The sequence below is a fragment of the Pongo abelii genome, chromosome 7, assembly GCF_028885655.2.
Source record: "Pongo abelii isolate AG06213 chromosome 7, NHGRI_mPonAbe1-v2.0_pri, whole genome shotgun sequence".
Taxonomy (NCBI): Eukaryota; Metazoa; Chordata; class Mammalia; order Primates; family Hominidae; genus Pongo; species Pongo abelii.
The window spans coordinates 102,724,526-102,740,515 of NC_071992.2; the positions used below are offsets into that span (position 1 = coordinate 102,724,526).

A 15,990-nucleotide genomic window follows, 5' to 3' on the forward strand; every position below is an offset into this window, starting at 1 on the left:
TTCTCAACAATTAGTAATAATTGTAGGTAGAGAGCATTTGAACCAAGGCAAGTTGTCTACAGAATGTGGAAACGGGGTTGAAAAAAGGAGCTAGATGAGAGTCATCGAGATGAGGGTGTAGGAACTCCACAAATAGCTAATTTAGGAATGCTAAACAAAATCAAAGATCCGTTAAAATTAGATAATGTAGATTTGTAATATCCAGGTGTGTGACTAATTCAGCAATGTTCTGTGGGTGGAAAAAGTAGAGTGGTTAAAGTGGAAAATGGAAATGATTCATACCTGGTAGCTGAGACAGTGAAGACAATGAATATTTTTTTGCCTGACTTAGGAGTTCAACAAATGTTTCTGAATTGAATTATAAATAGAAGGAATTTAGGCTATGAGTGAAGATGGAACATGATATCTGATTATTATTTTATAAATGCATATTAATATATCGCTATACCTTAAAGCTTGTCTTAAGATATCCCAACTCTTTAATTTGCTTCTTTGATTTGAATTTGTACTTAGGAAGTAAATCTGTATAGTAATAATCATCTCTGAACAAGTTGACTTTCTTGCATGTTTCTATAGCTTGTCATATATTCTGGAAAATGTATTGCTACTTTAGCCTAAAGAATACATGTAAGTCCAACTGTTGATTTTTAGCTGTATATTTTTCTATTGCATTTTTGGAAATGAAAAGAGAAGACCTTGAGTTTGGCACAGACATTAATTTAGTAGAAACCGGGGAAATATTGCTTACCTCTCTCTAACCTTAAAATATTCTTTCTTATATTATAAGAGATGACAGTATTCCAATATTGACTGTCAAGAGTTTATGATGGAACTTGCCTTGGACTCCTCAATTTTAACTTTGGATATGTTTGGGAATGTGTGGGACAAAGTCAGCACTCTTGGTTAGCACAAGACAAAGCCTGGAATTTGCCAACTTATATCCTGGAGTGAGAATTTACCCATAGTTATTTCCCTCATTTGGTACTAGTGATAATTAAGCTAAGCTTAACAGATGGAGTTAACTTAGTGTACTTAGTGTGACTGAATTTAATTAGTATTTTTATGAGTGAGGCTGACTTCAGTTTTTATTTTTAAAAATGATGGAAGAATCTTATAGCAAACATCTTTAGAAAGAGTCTGTATATTACTCTGGCTCTAATTACTACCTAGTAAAATATATATGGTCTTACCAAAAAGTGTGTGTGTGTGTGTGTATATGTGTGTGTGCCTGTCTGTATGTGATGGTGGGACTGGGGGTAAAGGCAGTAAAGAAAGATTTTGGGAACTGATAAAGAAAAAAAGTTTGTAAGAGCTATAATACAAGAATATATGCACTTTGGGAGGCCAAGGTGGGTGGATCACTCGAGGTCATGAGTTTGTGACCAGCCTTGCTAACATGGTGAAACACCATCTGTACTGAAAAAAATACAAAAAAAAAAAAAAAAAATTAGCCAGGTGTGGTAGAGGGTGCCTGTAATCCTGTGTCTGGAGTTGGTTCCTGCTGGTGGGTTCGTAGTCTCGCTGACTTCAAGAATGGAGTCACGGAACTTTGCGGTGAGTGTTACAGCTCTTAAAGATGGCAAGGACCCAAAGAGGGAGTGGTAGCAAGGTTTATTGCGAAGAGTGAAAGGACAAAGCTTCCACAGAGTGAAAGGAACCTGAGTGGTTTGCCGCTGCTGGCTGGGGTGACCAGCTTTTATTCCCTTATTGTCCCCTCCCATGTTCCATTTCTGTCCTATCAGAGTGTGCTTTTTTCAATCCTCCCTGCAATTGGCTACTTTTAGAATCCTGCTGATTGGTGAGTTTTACAGAGCACTGATTGGTGCATTTTACAATCCTCTCATAAGACAGGAAAGTTCTCCAAGTCCCCACTTGACCCAGGAAGTCCAGCTGGCCTCACCTCTCAATCTCCCCTCTCAACTGCTGTTGAGAACTGGGCGATGACTGCTCTAGCTACTTCCTGCTGGATAGGGGTGAAGAAGGGGCCCTGCAGTTGTAGTGTCCTCCAGAGGGGAACTCTTTAGACCAGTCAAAGGGTCACTGGGTTGGTCCAGGTGTCCTCAGTAGAAGTTATGAGTTGAGCTCATTTGGGGTTCCACTTGTAAGACCATCTGTAGCATGATGGCCTTGATCCTGGGGGAAACAAATTTGACAAGGAGGTTAAAAATACAGGGCCTAAAGGCGAGTAATAGCAAGATGGCTGTCACGGGACCTAGAAAGGGGAGAAGCCATGTCACCCAACTCCAGAGGTTGGTATCAGAGTTTGAAAGGCATTGTCTGATTTCAGAAGCCTTTTCCTGTAAACACCAGGTGGGTCTCATACTATCCCTGACTGGTTGGTATAAAAACAACACTCTTCCCCTAAGAAGGTGCAGAGTACTCCCCTCTCAGCAGTGAGGAGGTGCAGGCCCCAGCAGTCTTGGAGAGTCACCACAGCCAAAGAGTCCACCTGGGATTGCAGAGTAAGGACAGACCCTGTCATTTCCCACAAACTGTCTGAGAAATCCTTTGAGAGTGTGTGGTAGCAGGATAATGAAGTAGATAAGCTGGCTATTCTGGCTCCTGTAGCAGTGGCCATTCCTAACTGTGTAAGTAGGGGTATTAGTTGTATGGCCCTCTACTGATAGACTTGAGCTTTGAGGGGCACTGATAGGGTCTGATTTCCTGGGGCAATGTCAATGTTGGGGCTTAGGAAGAGTAAGGTTCAGGTGCCTGTCCAGTTGGTGGGGAGGAAGATATAGGCTGAAGTTCCACATAAGAATATGCCTTGGCTGGGTAGACAGAACTGATTGTGTATGTTAAAAAGGTGTGTGAGTTTGTTGTTTTCATTTTCCCATACTCCTAGAATACTTGCCAAGTTAGCTCCAGTGAGCAGCTGGAAAGGGGTGTTGGGAGCAAACTGAGTGGCTCCCTGTGTTCTATTTTCCCATTGGAGAAAAAACCGTTTTGTATTTACTAGGAACCATTCAAGAGAGTAACTGAAAGAGGGGATAAGAAGGCATTCATTAGTGGGGGAGGAGCTGCTGCAGGGGGTCCAGGGGTGAATGGTCTTGCAGGGAGTATGTTTGCCATTACAAAACCCAGACTGTTTGTTAAGCAGGGAGGAGGTGATGATTTTGGGGGGCCCTGAGAAGCAGACAAGCTGTTTGAATGGACCTGTTTAGGTGACTCCAAAGTTACTATGATCAGTTGGGGCTTGAAGTTGTAGGGTGTAATTACATTGATGGGATAGTAGGTGCCCCATGTGTGCCCCAGGTGCCCCTGGTAAAAGGTTGTGTTGGATGCATAAAGAGGCTTGGAAAGTTAAGAAAGTAAAAAAGGTTGATGTGATTAGGATTTTCATCCTGGCAGGAGCTACAGTATATAGTCCTACTGCAAAGAGTATGGTTAGTATACTGCTTAATAATGTAATGAAACAATAAAAGGATTCCATTAAAGGGGCAAGGAGGGGTGTTAAAGATTACATAGGTTTCACTAATCTTTTTTAAGTAGGAAGGGGTTTTTCCTCAGGATAAGCTATAGGAGCCTTTTGAGTCTGGGATATTTCCTTCTGAAATAGGAGACGTAAGTCCTCCAATAATTCACAGGTGTATCGAGGCTGGTCTGGTTGATCTTGGGACTCCTGAGCTGATGGTCTTGCAGGTTCCTCAGGGGGTGTCCAAAGTTTAACTTGGGTGTGGTGAATCCAAGATTCCACTCTTGCCACCTTAACTGCAGTGGGCGTAGAGAGGATTACTGAGTATGGTCCTTCCCATAAGTAATCCATAGATGGGGAGGTAGAGGGAAGGGACTTGACCAACACTAGATTTCCTGGCTGGAACAACTCTGTTCCCTTGTCTCTGTGACATCCTTCAGGTAGAGTTTTAAGGTTTTGTTGATATCTTGCCAAAGAAGTTATATCCTTGACCAAGTTGGCCATTTCCTCATCAAGTAGGAAGAAGTCATTTGTGAGAAAAGATCATCCATGCAGCATTTCATGTGGACTTACCCCCATTTTGTGAAGAGAATTTCAGATTCTCAAAGGCCATGGGCAAGAGAATAGGACATGGGAGATGAGTTTTTTGTGTTAGTTTCCTTAAGTGCCTCTTGAGTGTTTCATTTACCTTCTCAACTTTCCCTGAGGATTGTGGCCTCCAGGCACAGTGAAGGTTATATTGTATCCCTAGTGCCCTGGAACTTCCCTGAGTTACCATGACTTTAAAAGCCAGACCATTGCCACTTTGTAAGCTTTGGGGAAGCCCAAATCTAGGAATTATTTCATGAATTAGGACTTTAACAACTTCCTGAGCCTTCTCTGTTTGCAGGCTTCTATCCAATTTGTGAAGGTATCAACACAGACCAACAAGTATTGAAATCCCCTTGACTTAGGCATATGGGTGAAGTCTTACTGCCAGTTGTCCCTAGGATAGTGCCCTATTTTTTGTTCCCCTAAAGGGGCCTTACAATGGACCAAGGGATTATTCTTTTGGCACATGTCACAGGCTTTGACTACTTGTCAGATGGTCTGTAGGAGATTTGGCCCTGTAAATAGGGATTTGGCCATTTGATGAGTGTTCTCAATACCCATATGAAAAGTTTGGTGGAGTGTCTTAAATATTTTCCACTGGCTGGCTTTTAGTATGAGTACCTTTCCCTCTTCTGTCATTAACCATCCTGAGGGGAGAAAACTATCCCCCTGTGAAAGTCCCCATTCTGTTTCAGTAGGGGAATACTGGGCCAAGAATAATCTCTTAGAGAGGGTTGTTCCATACCAAGGATCCTTCCGTAGGTATTTCTAATGGGAGGTTCTGCCTGGCAGCAATTTTGGCGTCAGCCTCTGCCCAATGGCTTTCTTCTGCCTTTTCTCCTTCACCTTTTTGATGGCTTTGGCAGTGTAAGACTGCCATCTCTTTGGGTGTTTGCACTGCGTGCAATAACTCCATGATTTCTTTGTAGTATTTAATGGGGGTTCCCTCAGAGGTAAGGAACTCCCTTTCTTTCCATATTGCAGCATGGGCATGAAGAATTAGAGAAACATACTTGCTATCTGTAGACACATTTATTCTTTTTTCCCTTCTCAGTTCTAAGGTTCAGGTAAGCACCAGTAGTTCTGCTAACCGGGCACTGGTCCCTGGGGGAAGAGGCTTACTTTCAAGTACTGTTACATCACTAACTATGGCATAACCTGCCCTTCATATCCCATTCTCCACAAATGAACTTCCATTGGTATATAGGTTAAGGTCAGGATTAACTAAAGGGACTTCTGAGAGATTCTCTCGGGCAGCATAAGTCTGGGTGACAATTTGTTGGTAGTCATGCTCAATTGGTTCCCCATCCTCTGGGAGAAAAATAGCAGGGTTGAAGGCTACACAAGTGCGAATTTGAAGCATCAGTCCCTCAAGGAGTAGTGCTTGGTATCTAAGCAGGCAGTTGTCTGATAGTCATAAATTTCCTTTGGCAACTAGTATGCCATTTACATCATGAGTAGTCTAGACAGTGAGATCCTTTCCTTGTATTATTTTGATAGCCTTTGATACTAAGATGGCCACTCCTGCAACTATCCATAAACAGTGAGGCCAGCCATTTGCTACTATATCAGTTTCCTTACTTAGGTATGCAACTGGTTGTGAGGTTGTCACATGAGTCTGAGTAAGGACTCCAAGAGCTCTTCCCACTCTCTCTGTGACATATAAAGAGAAGTTTTGTTCTGTGGGACGGCTTAAGGCTGGAGCTTGTACTAGAGCCTGCTTTAAGGTTTTGAAGGCTGTTTATACCTCAGGTTCCCATTCTACTAGATGAGTATATGCCCTCTGGGTCTCCTTGATTGGAGTATAGAGTGGCCTGGCCATCTCACTGTATCCAGGGATCCATAGTTGGCAAAAGCCAGTGGTCCCAAAGAACCCCCGCAACTCTTTTAATGTCTTACAGCAAGGACAAGCCAGTATAGGCTGTATTTGTTCTTTGCTGAGGTCCCTGCTTCCTCTGGCTAAGATTAGGCCTAGATATTTGACTTGTTGTAGGCAGAGCTGGGCCTTTGATTTAGATGCCTTGTACCTTGATTAGCTAGAAAGGTCAAGAGATCTAGAGTAGCCTGCTAGCAGGAGGCTTCTGAACTGGTAGCCAAAAGTAATTCATCCACATACTGAAGGACCAGAGTGCCTGGACTTGAGAAATGGCCTAGATCTTGGGCCAGTGCATGACCAAACACATGAGGGCTATCTCTAAATCCTTGGGACAAGACCATCCATGTAAGTTGGGACATGTGGTCTGTGGGATCCTCAAAGGCAAAGAGAAACTGGGAGTCAGAGTGCAGGGGAATGCAGAAGAAGACATCCTTGAGGTCCAGAACAGTGAAACATTCTGTTTCCTCTGGTATTTGAGAGAGCAGGGTATAGGGGTTAATTACAGCTGGATATAGAGGAATTACTGCCTTACTGATGAGTCTAAGATTTGCACTAGTCTCCACTGACCAGTTTTTGTTCTCCTAGAATTGGGGTGTTGCAGGGACTCATGCATTTTCTTACTAAGCCTTGAACTTTTAAATGTTTAACAATATCCTGTAATCCTTTATGAACTTCAGGCCTTAAAGGATATTGCCTTTGATAAGGAAAAGCGGTGGGGTCTTTTAGTCTGATTTGGACTGGGTGGGCATTTTTTGCCCTTCTGAATTGTCCTTCCAAGTCCTAGACTTCAGGGTTGTTTCCCTCCTCAAGTAGGGGACAACAAATGGGTAACTTGTTCCCCATATTCATGTAGATAATAGCTCCAACTTTGGCTAATATGTCCCTCCCTAAAAAAGGTGTGGGACTTTCAGGCATAACAAGAAAGGCATGTGAAAAGAGCAAAGTTTCCTTACAACTGAGGAGGTGGGAGAAATACCTGGTTACAGGCTGTCCCTGGATTCCTCAGATGGTAACAGACCTTGAGGATAACATCCAGGGCAGGAGATTAACATTGAGAAGGCCATGCCAGTGTCCAGGAAGAATTCAATTTCCTGGCTCTCAATGGTTAAACTTACCTGGGGCTCAATGAGGGTGATGACATGAGCTGGCGCTTGCCCTGGGGACCCTCAGTCCTGTTGTTGGATCATCTGGTTGGGGGCTTCTGGCCCAGAGAACCTTTGTCCTCTTGGAGTGTGCACCTTCCAGTGATTGCCTCAGCATAGTGGACGTGGGCGAGGGGGTGGCTTGTTTCTCATTGCACAATTTTTTAAAAAATGTTCTTGCAAACCACACTGATAACAAGCCCTACTAGGTGATTGGACTACTCTGTTTTCTGTCTTTTTTGAACCACAAAGGTTTGTTTGTCTGAGGGCCATGACTAAGGCTGTGGCCTTTCTCTTATCTTGCTTTTCCTTTTCAGCCTGTTCCTTCCTCTTGGTCCCTATTATAGAACACCAAGGTTGCCAGGTTTAATAATGCCTCCAAATTTTGTTCAGGGCCCAGGACTAGTTTTTGGAGCTTTCTCCTGGTATCTGCGGCTGATTGGGTAATAAATTTGTCTTTTAGGATCAATTGACCCTCAAGGGAGTCGGGTGACAGGGGAGTATATTTTCTTAAGGCCTCCCATAGCTGCTTGAGGAAAGCGATAAGATTTTCTTCCTTTCCCTGAGTTATGGTGGACATCACTGAATAATTCATGGGCTTTTTCCTAATTCTCTTTAGTCCTTCTAGAACACGGGTCAACAGATGTTTGAGACTCCAGTCTCCATGGCCTGAGTCTAGGTTCCAATGGGGATCCATACTGGGGACAGCTTGCTGACCAGTAGGGAATTTTTCCCTTTCTTTGGCTGTCATTCTATCATTTACTTGAGTAAGATACCAGGTATCTCCAAACTCTCAGGCTGCAGCTAAAGATTCATTCTTTTCATTAAAGGCCAAGGTTTGATCTATTAATGGCATGACACCTCTCCAAGTGAGGTCGAAGGTTTGCCCTAGACCCTGTAGGACATCTATGTTGCTATCAGGATTATCTGAAAACTTCCCCAGGTCTACCTTGATCTGCTTTAAGTCAGAGAGGGAGGAAGGGACATGTACCCATGTTGGGCCAAATTCCCCTCCCCCTACAGCTTGAAGGGGACATAAATGATAGCCCAGGGGGTTTTTTGGTCCCTTGGAGATTTCTTTGCTTGTTTCCTTCTGGGTGGAGGAGATTAGAGGAGGCTTATCACTAACAGGAAGGGGAGCTGTAGGGAGGCTAGGATATGAAGGTAAGCTGAGAAGTCCTCCTGTGGGATGTAGATTGCAAACTTTGCATAGTTGTGGATTATCCTTCAATGAAAGGAAAGCTTGGACATAAGGTATTTCACTCCATTTGCCTTCCCTCTTACAGAAAAGGTCAAGCTGCAGGATAGTTGTAATTTATACTTCCCTTAGGTGGCCATTTTTTTCCATCAGAGAGAGAATATTGAGGCCAGGCCATAGTGCAGAAAAAAAATAAGCAGCTTCTTTTTCAGGGTTTGAGGGTCAAAATGGTCCCAATGGCTTCATTTCAAGGGTGAGCTTCTTGATGCCTGAGTGTTTCCCATCTGAAAGAAAAAACTGCCTATGGTTTTGTTCTGTTTTTTTTTTTTTTTTTTTTTTTTCCTGCCCAATAACCTGCAATGGTCCCTGGACCCTGCTCTTCGGAATAGTTGCACTCACCGAAGCAGCAGCAGAAACACTTGTTTTCCTCCTGGACCACAAAGAGGACCGAGAAAGGTCATATTTAGTGGCCCTTACTGACACATTCTTGAAAACCTGCACCCTTGCCTTTCCTCTTAGACCACAAAGAGGATGGAGAAAGGTCGGAGTGGAGGGTCATACCCTGAGGGAGGGAAGGGATCTCCAGCATTGGAAGAGTGATGCCTTTTGTCTTCACTTCTTATCATATGAATAGGAAGGATATCCCCTGCCAATTTTGGAGTCTATAATTTCTGAGGCTCCCCATATCCTAGCTTCAGGAATAGTCTTTTACTCTTAGGCATCTCTTGGAGAAGTCTTACTTATATAAGACTGGTCATAGTAGCCAAGTTTGTATACAAAACAAAAAACTGAACAAACTTAACAAAAATCCAATTTCCTACAGACTAGAAAAATGAAAAAACAAAACACACAAACTCCCCCCCAAAGCCTTTATGGTATATACATATAATCAAATCTCATAAAGCAGTAAAATGAATGAATTAGTCATAAATCTCATGTATGCAATGTTGAATACAACAAGAAAAGCAAGTTACAGAATCCATAAGAATCACTTCATTTCTATAAAGTTTAAAATATAGAAAACTAAAATGATCTTTTTAAATGAATACATATTCATTTAAATATGTATTTAATAAATACATATTTGTTTTTATAAAACAATTTTGTTTGATTTATCAAACAAACAAATTTGTTTGATAAATCTGTAATGAAAACCGAGAGAATACTAGAAACAAAATTCAGGATAGTGGTTACTTATCTTGGAAAGAGGGACATGTCACCTAGAGAAATCGTTGTACAGTAGCTGGTAAGGTTCTGTTTTTAAAAACCTGGGTGGGTACATTAAGATTCATTTTTATTACTCTTTAACCTGCAATATATTATGAATATTCTTTTTTATTTGTTTAATAATTAATATAAATAATACCAAAAACCTTAAAATGTCAACATCAGAAGAGGAAAAATTGCCTTTTTAATGACTAGTTCTATAGTGTAACAATCCAATTGTGTACATTATTTTATGTATCTCTATTATTTACCTGGAATAAAAATTAATCCATAAATAATTGGATGTTATGCCAAAATGCATGAACAGATTCATAGTCTATTCATATATTGTACAGTGGCTACTTGACAGGATAAAAACATTTTTAAACAAAAATTTAGTATCTATAGAAGTTTATTTTACAGGAGAATGCCTGATACCTTCTCCCTGGAATATTCTTTGTCTAGCTCCTTTTCATTTTTTTATGTCTCAGCTTAAATCCTTCTATCCCTGAGAGATAACATCTTTTCTTGGCAAGCAAAGTAGGTCCCCCATTTTTACATTGTAATGGTACCTATGATTATTTTTCACAACACATATAAATTTTCATATTATTTTTAACAGCTTTAAATTACATATTTATGCAACTGATTCTTCTATCAGTGCCTTAGTGCATTCATATGTAAGGAACATAACGACGGAAGTATGGCTGATTTTTGTATATTGAACTTTTATACCAATTTTATTGTCAGTTATAATATCTGTGGATTCTTTTGGATATTCCATGTATAAGATCATGTCATCTGCAAAAATAACAGCTTTACTTGTCCTTTCCAATTCTTACATTTTGTAGTTATTTTAATTTTAATGCTTAGGACCTTCACTAGAATGTTGAATCAGTTAAAGCAATATCCATGACGTTTCTGATTCCAGGGGCAAAGTTTTCAAAATTTCACCTTCAGTATAATATTTGCTGTATTTTGTGTAAATAATTGTCATATCAAGTTTCATATCTATTTCTAGTTTGCTAACAGTTTGTATTATAAATAGATATTGAACCATATGAGGTGTTTTTTTAGATACCCATTATTTTTTCCTCCCATATTTTGTTAATGGGTTAAATAACAACCCTGGAATGGTATTCCTGATATATTCCCAAATAGCCTAGGCTTTGTTATCTTTTAAAATTATCCCTGGATTTAGTGTTAATATTTTGTTTAGAAATTTTGCATCTGTAATCAGTGACACTGGCTTGTAATCTTCCTTTCTGGTAATTTCCTTACCTGCTGTTGATATCAAGGCTAGGCTGGCCTCATAAAACTTGTTGGAAACTACATATGACTTTTGTATTTTTCTCGAAGCATTTGGGTTTATTTATTTATTTATTTATTTATTTATTTATTTATTTTGAGACGAAGTCTCACTTTGTTGCCCAGGCTGGAGTGCAGTGGCGTGACCTCAGCTCACTGCAAGCTCCACCTCCCAGGTTCATACCATTTACCTGCCTCAGCCTCCCGAGTAGCTGGGACTATAGGCACCCGCCACCACACCCAGCTAATTTTTTTGTATTTTTAGTAGAGACAGGGTTTCACTGTGTTAGCTAGGATGGTCTCGATCTCCTGACCTCGTAATCCACCCGCCTCGGCCTCCCAAAGTGCTGGGATTACAGGCATGAGCCAATGCACCCGGCTGGGTTTATTTATTAAGAGTTTATTAGAATTCACCAATAGGACCATTTTGGCAAGGAGTTTTCTTTGTAGGAAGGTTCTTATTGTATTCTTTAGAATATTTGAACAATTAAAATTTTATATTTCTACTTGTGTCAGTTTGGTAATTTATAGTTTTGTAAGTATTTGTTCATCTAAATTTTCAAATTTATTGGCATGAAGTTTTCATAATATAATCTTTCTATCTTTTTCTATCTGTGGGATCTGTGATGAAGTCTCTTTTTCCATTTCTGACATAATTTATGTCTGCCTTTTCTGTTTTTGTTCTCAAAAATTTTTTGCCAAATTTATTAGACATTATTTTTGCAAGATTATTTGATTTCTAAATAACTAAATTTTGGTTTTATTACTCTAACAATTTTTCTTCTTTATTATATATTTCCTTATACTTATTTTGAGTATAACTTTTTCTTTTTCTCATTTTTTGAGATCGAATCTTAGCTCATGAATTATCAACTTTTCTTTTTTAAAAAACATGCATTTGGTGCTGAGCGTAGTGACTCATGCCTGTAATCCTAGCACTTTGGGAGGTCGAGGCAGGAGTGGATCACTTTGAGCTCAGGAGTTTGAGACCAGCCTGGCCAACATGGCAAAAACCATCTCTTAAAAAAATTAGCTGGGCATTGGTGGTTTGCACTTGTAGTACCAGCTACTTGGGAGGGTGAGGTAGGAGGATTGCATGAGCTGGGAGGCAGAGGTTGCAGTGAGCTGAGATCATGCCATTGCTCTCCATCCTGGGTGACAAAGATCCCTTCTCAAAAAAAAAAAAATGCATTTAAAGCAATATATTTCTTTCTAATTTGCTTTATCTGTGCCTCTTTTTATTACTACCTGAAAAATCCTTAAGCTAGCCAACTGAAAAGGGAGAGCTAAGTAATGAAGCTTATTACTAAAGAAAAAGGGAAAAAGTTTTTCTATGCAACCACAGTGATCATTCAAATTATAAAATTAAAAACTCCTAATTACATTAGATACAGAAATATTATCGCACATATACAAGTAACATGATAATACAAATGTTATGTATTTTGGAAAAATCTTATCATGGAACATGTAGAATTTGTTTGGAAAAAAATATATATGGATTGAGGCCAGGTGTGGTGGCTCACACCTGTAATCCCAGCACTTTGAGAGGCAGGGGTGGGTGGATCACAAGGTCAGGAGAACAAGATCATCCTGGCTAACACTGTGAAACCCCATCTCTACTAAAAATACAAAAAAAAAAAATTAGCTGGATGTGGTGGTAGGCACCTGTAGTCCCAGCCACTCAGGAGGCTGAGGCAGGAGAATGGTGTGAACCCAGGAGGCAGAGCTTGCAGTGAGCTGAGATCGTACCACTGCACTCCAGCCTGGGTGACAGAGCAAGACTCCATCTCAAAAAAAAAAAAAAAAAAAAACTATAGGGATCGAGAATAATCTAAAGAATTAGGTTACCAACTTAGACTTACAGGAATCAGATTTTACCCAGTATCAAGTTTTATTAAAAATTCAAAGGTACAGGTAATTGTCAAAAGCAGAAGGATGAAAAAAGTCTTTCCAGCTCTACTAGCTGTGAGAGTTTAGAAAATTTATATAAACTCTTTTAGTTACAATTTCCTTATTTTATAAACTGAGGATAATATTGCCTACTCATATGATGTATTGTGTATTCATCTGTGCTCACACTGCTAATAAAGATATACCTGAGACTGAGTAATTTATAAAGGAAAGAGGTTTAGTTGACTAACAGTTCCACATGGCTGGGGTAGGACTCACAATCATGGTAGAAGGTGGAGGAGGGGCAAAGTCACATCTTACATGGCAGCAGGCAAAGACAGAGCTTGTGTAGGGGAACTGTCCTTTATAAAACCATCAGATCTCATGAGCCTTACTATCGTGAGAACAGCATGGGAAAGACATGCCCCCATGATTCAGATACCTCCCAATGGGTCCCTCCCACAACACGTGGGAATTAAGGAGCTACAATTCAAGATGGGATTTGGGTGGGGACACAGCTAAACCATATCATTCTGACTCTGGCCCCTCCAAAATCTCATGTCCTCCCATTTCAAAACCAATTGTACCTTCCCAACAGTCCCCCAAAGTCTTAATTCATTTCAGCATTAACTCAAAAGTCCACAGTCCAAAGTCTCATCTGAGACAAGGCAGGGTCCTTCTGCCTATGGGACTCTGAAATCTAGGCAGAGGTTCCCAAACCTCAATTTTTGACTTCTGTGCACCTGCAGGCTCAACACCAGGTGTAAACTTGCACCCTCTGAAGCAACGGTCTGACCTCTACATTGGCCCCTTTTGGCCACGGCTGGGACACAGGGCACCAAGTCCTGAGACTGCACAAAGCAGCAAGGCTCTGGGCGAGACCCATGAAACCATTTTTTCCCCCTAGGCCTTGTGGCTTGTGATGGTGGGGGCTGCCATGAAGATCTCTGACATGGCCTGGAGACATTTTCCCCATTGTCTTGGAGAGTAACATTTGGCACCTTGTTACTTATGCAAATTTCTGCAGCCAGCTTGAATTTCTCCTCAGAAAATAGGTTTTTCTTCTCTACTGAATTTTCAGGCTGCAAATTTTCTGAACTTTTATGCTCTGCTTCCCTTTTAAACATAAGTTCCAATTCCAAACCATATCTTTGTGAATACATAAAGCTCAATGCATTTAGTAGCACCCAAATCACCTCTTGAACACTTTGCAGCATAGAAATTTCTTCTGCTAGATACTCTAAATCATCTCCCTCAAGTTCAAAGTGCTACAGATCTCTAGGGCAGGTGTAAAATGCTGCCAGTCTCTGCTAAAACATAGCAAGAGTCACCTTTATTTAAGTTTCTGACAAGTTCCTTATCTCCATCTGAGACCAACTCAACCTAGACTTTTTTGCCCATATCACTATCAGCATTTTGCTCAAAGCCATTCGACAAGTCTCTAGGAAGTTACAAAATTCCCCACATCCTCCTGTCTTCTTCTGAGCCTTCCAAATTGTTGCAAACTCTGCCTGTTACCCAGTTCCAAAGCCACTTCCACACTTTACTGGTACCAATTTACTGTATTCATCTGTTCTTACACTGCTAATAAAGACATACCCAAAACTGGGTAATTTATAAAGGAAAGAGGTTTAATAGACTCACAGTTCCACATGGCTGGGGAGGCCTCACAATCATGTTCAAAGGCAAATGAGCAAAGTCATGTCTTACATGGGAGCAGGCAAATAGAGAACTTGTGTGGGAGAACTCTCCTTTATAAAACCATCAGATCTTGTGAGACTTACTCACTATCATGAGAACAGTCCAGGAAAGATCTGCCCCCATGATTCCATTATCTCCTACTGGGTCCCTCTTATGATACATGGGAATTATGGGAGCCACAATTCAAGATGAGATTTGGGTGGGGACACAGCCAAACCATATCACATGGTTAGTGTTAATGGGATGATGTGCATATAATGGTTAGCAGAATAGCTAGCACATTTAAGACTGCAACAAGTTATATATTAATGTGATAAATTAGTTTTGCTGTTACGATTCCACATAATATCTTATATTTAATTTTTAATCTTCCTATGTGTATAATTAAAGGTCTATTATCAAGATGTAATCCAAATCCATTTCTGCAACCTGCCTTACTATTTTTTTCTTAAACACAGACAGCACTTGTTGGATTTCTTGCCTATAAGTTTTCAATGACCTTTTAATAGAAATGCTTAATTCTAGAAATATGAATGGAAAATGGTCATTTATTTGTACATCTCTTAGGGACTTAGGTGTATAACATACCATAGCACAAGAATAAGATATGGTGGCTATCTTCCAAGATGTTTATAGATTACCAGTGGTAAATAAAAGTTAAATAATATAATTTTATCCTTGGTGCTAAAAAAAAAACACTGAAAAACAAATGTGTGAGTATAAAGGATGTTAGCCATTGACTTGAAATATTTTCCTAAACTACATAAGCCTAATATATTATGAAAGGTGTTTTAATTGCTCAGGACAGTTATAATACATGTAATCAAATTCTATACATTGAAAATATTTCATATATTCTAAGTTCTACATTTAACAGAATGACATATATAACTGCACTATGGTGATTGAAACATTCTAATGCATTTAAAAAGAATATGTTCTTAAAATGCCAAATTTTCTCAAAACAGTGCATTTATACTCCTGCAATATAGTAAAAGTCCCTGTAAATAATTTGTTTGCAGTATACAACAGCATAAAATACTATATTTTCTTGTTCAGGGAACTCAATGAAGGCAAAGAGGAAAGTCAACATCAACAACCTGATGATTCTCACAATATAGCTGTCCATGTTCAGAGAGCACATGGTGGCCATATTTTGTATAGAACAAAAAGAGCCACAGAGAAATTTGAAGAATTCCTAGCTATCTTAAAGAAATTGTAAGTATTTAAAATATATTCCTTCTTCTAGTTGAGTAATTCTTTTGAATGGCTTTATTTTTTAAAGTTTATTGTTTGTGGATAAGTGTACTTTAGTTATGATACAGTACTCTTGGTTGATTCAGGAGAGATGGACATACTGGAGACTTTTTCTATATAAATACAATGTTCATGAATTCAGTCTTCAATGGTGTATCATGGATATAATGCTAAACTTGTGACGCATTATTTTAAAATTAAACTGCAAGCAAAATATGTATTATTTACTGATATTTCAAAATTTTGTTAAAGATGTCCTTAGCTTAGGTTATCGGAAGGCTCTTCACAAACTGTCTTCCTCATCCGGGAGTCTTTAAATAAACTTACCACACATTACTTTTTTTTTTTTTTTTTTTTTTGAGCCTAAGTCTTGCTCTTTTGCCCCAGGCTGGAGTGCAATGGC

The 15,990-nt window shown here is 39.7% G+C and overlaps 1 protein-coding gene across 5 annotated transcripts in view; it reads left to right on the forward strand.

Annotated features, from left to right (window-relative positions):
* Window positions 1-15,990, forward strand: part of CNBD1 (cyclic nucleotide binding domain containing 1) — a 631,440-nt gene that overhangs the window by 63,605 nt on the left and 551,845 nt on the right. For all 5 annotated transcript variants that reach the window (XR_008509177.2, XM_054518647.2, XM_054518649.2 and 2 more), the window contains one exon: window positions 15,390-15,548. Coding sequence is in view for 4 of the 5 variants with exons in the window: in XM_054518647.2 (XP_054374622.2) it covers window positions 15,390-15,548 (159 nt within the window). In the remaining variant the exon portion in view is untranslated. The remainder of the gene's footprint in view (window positions 1-15,389; window positions 15,549-15,990) is intronic.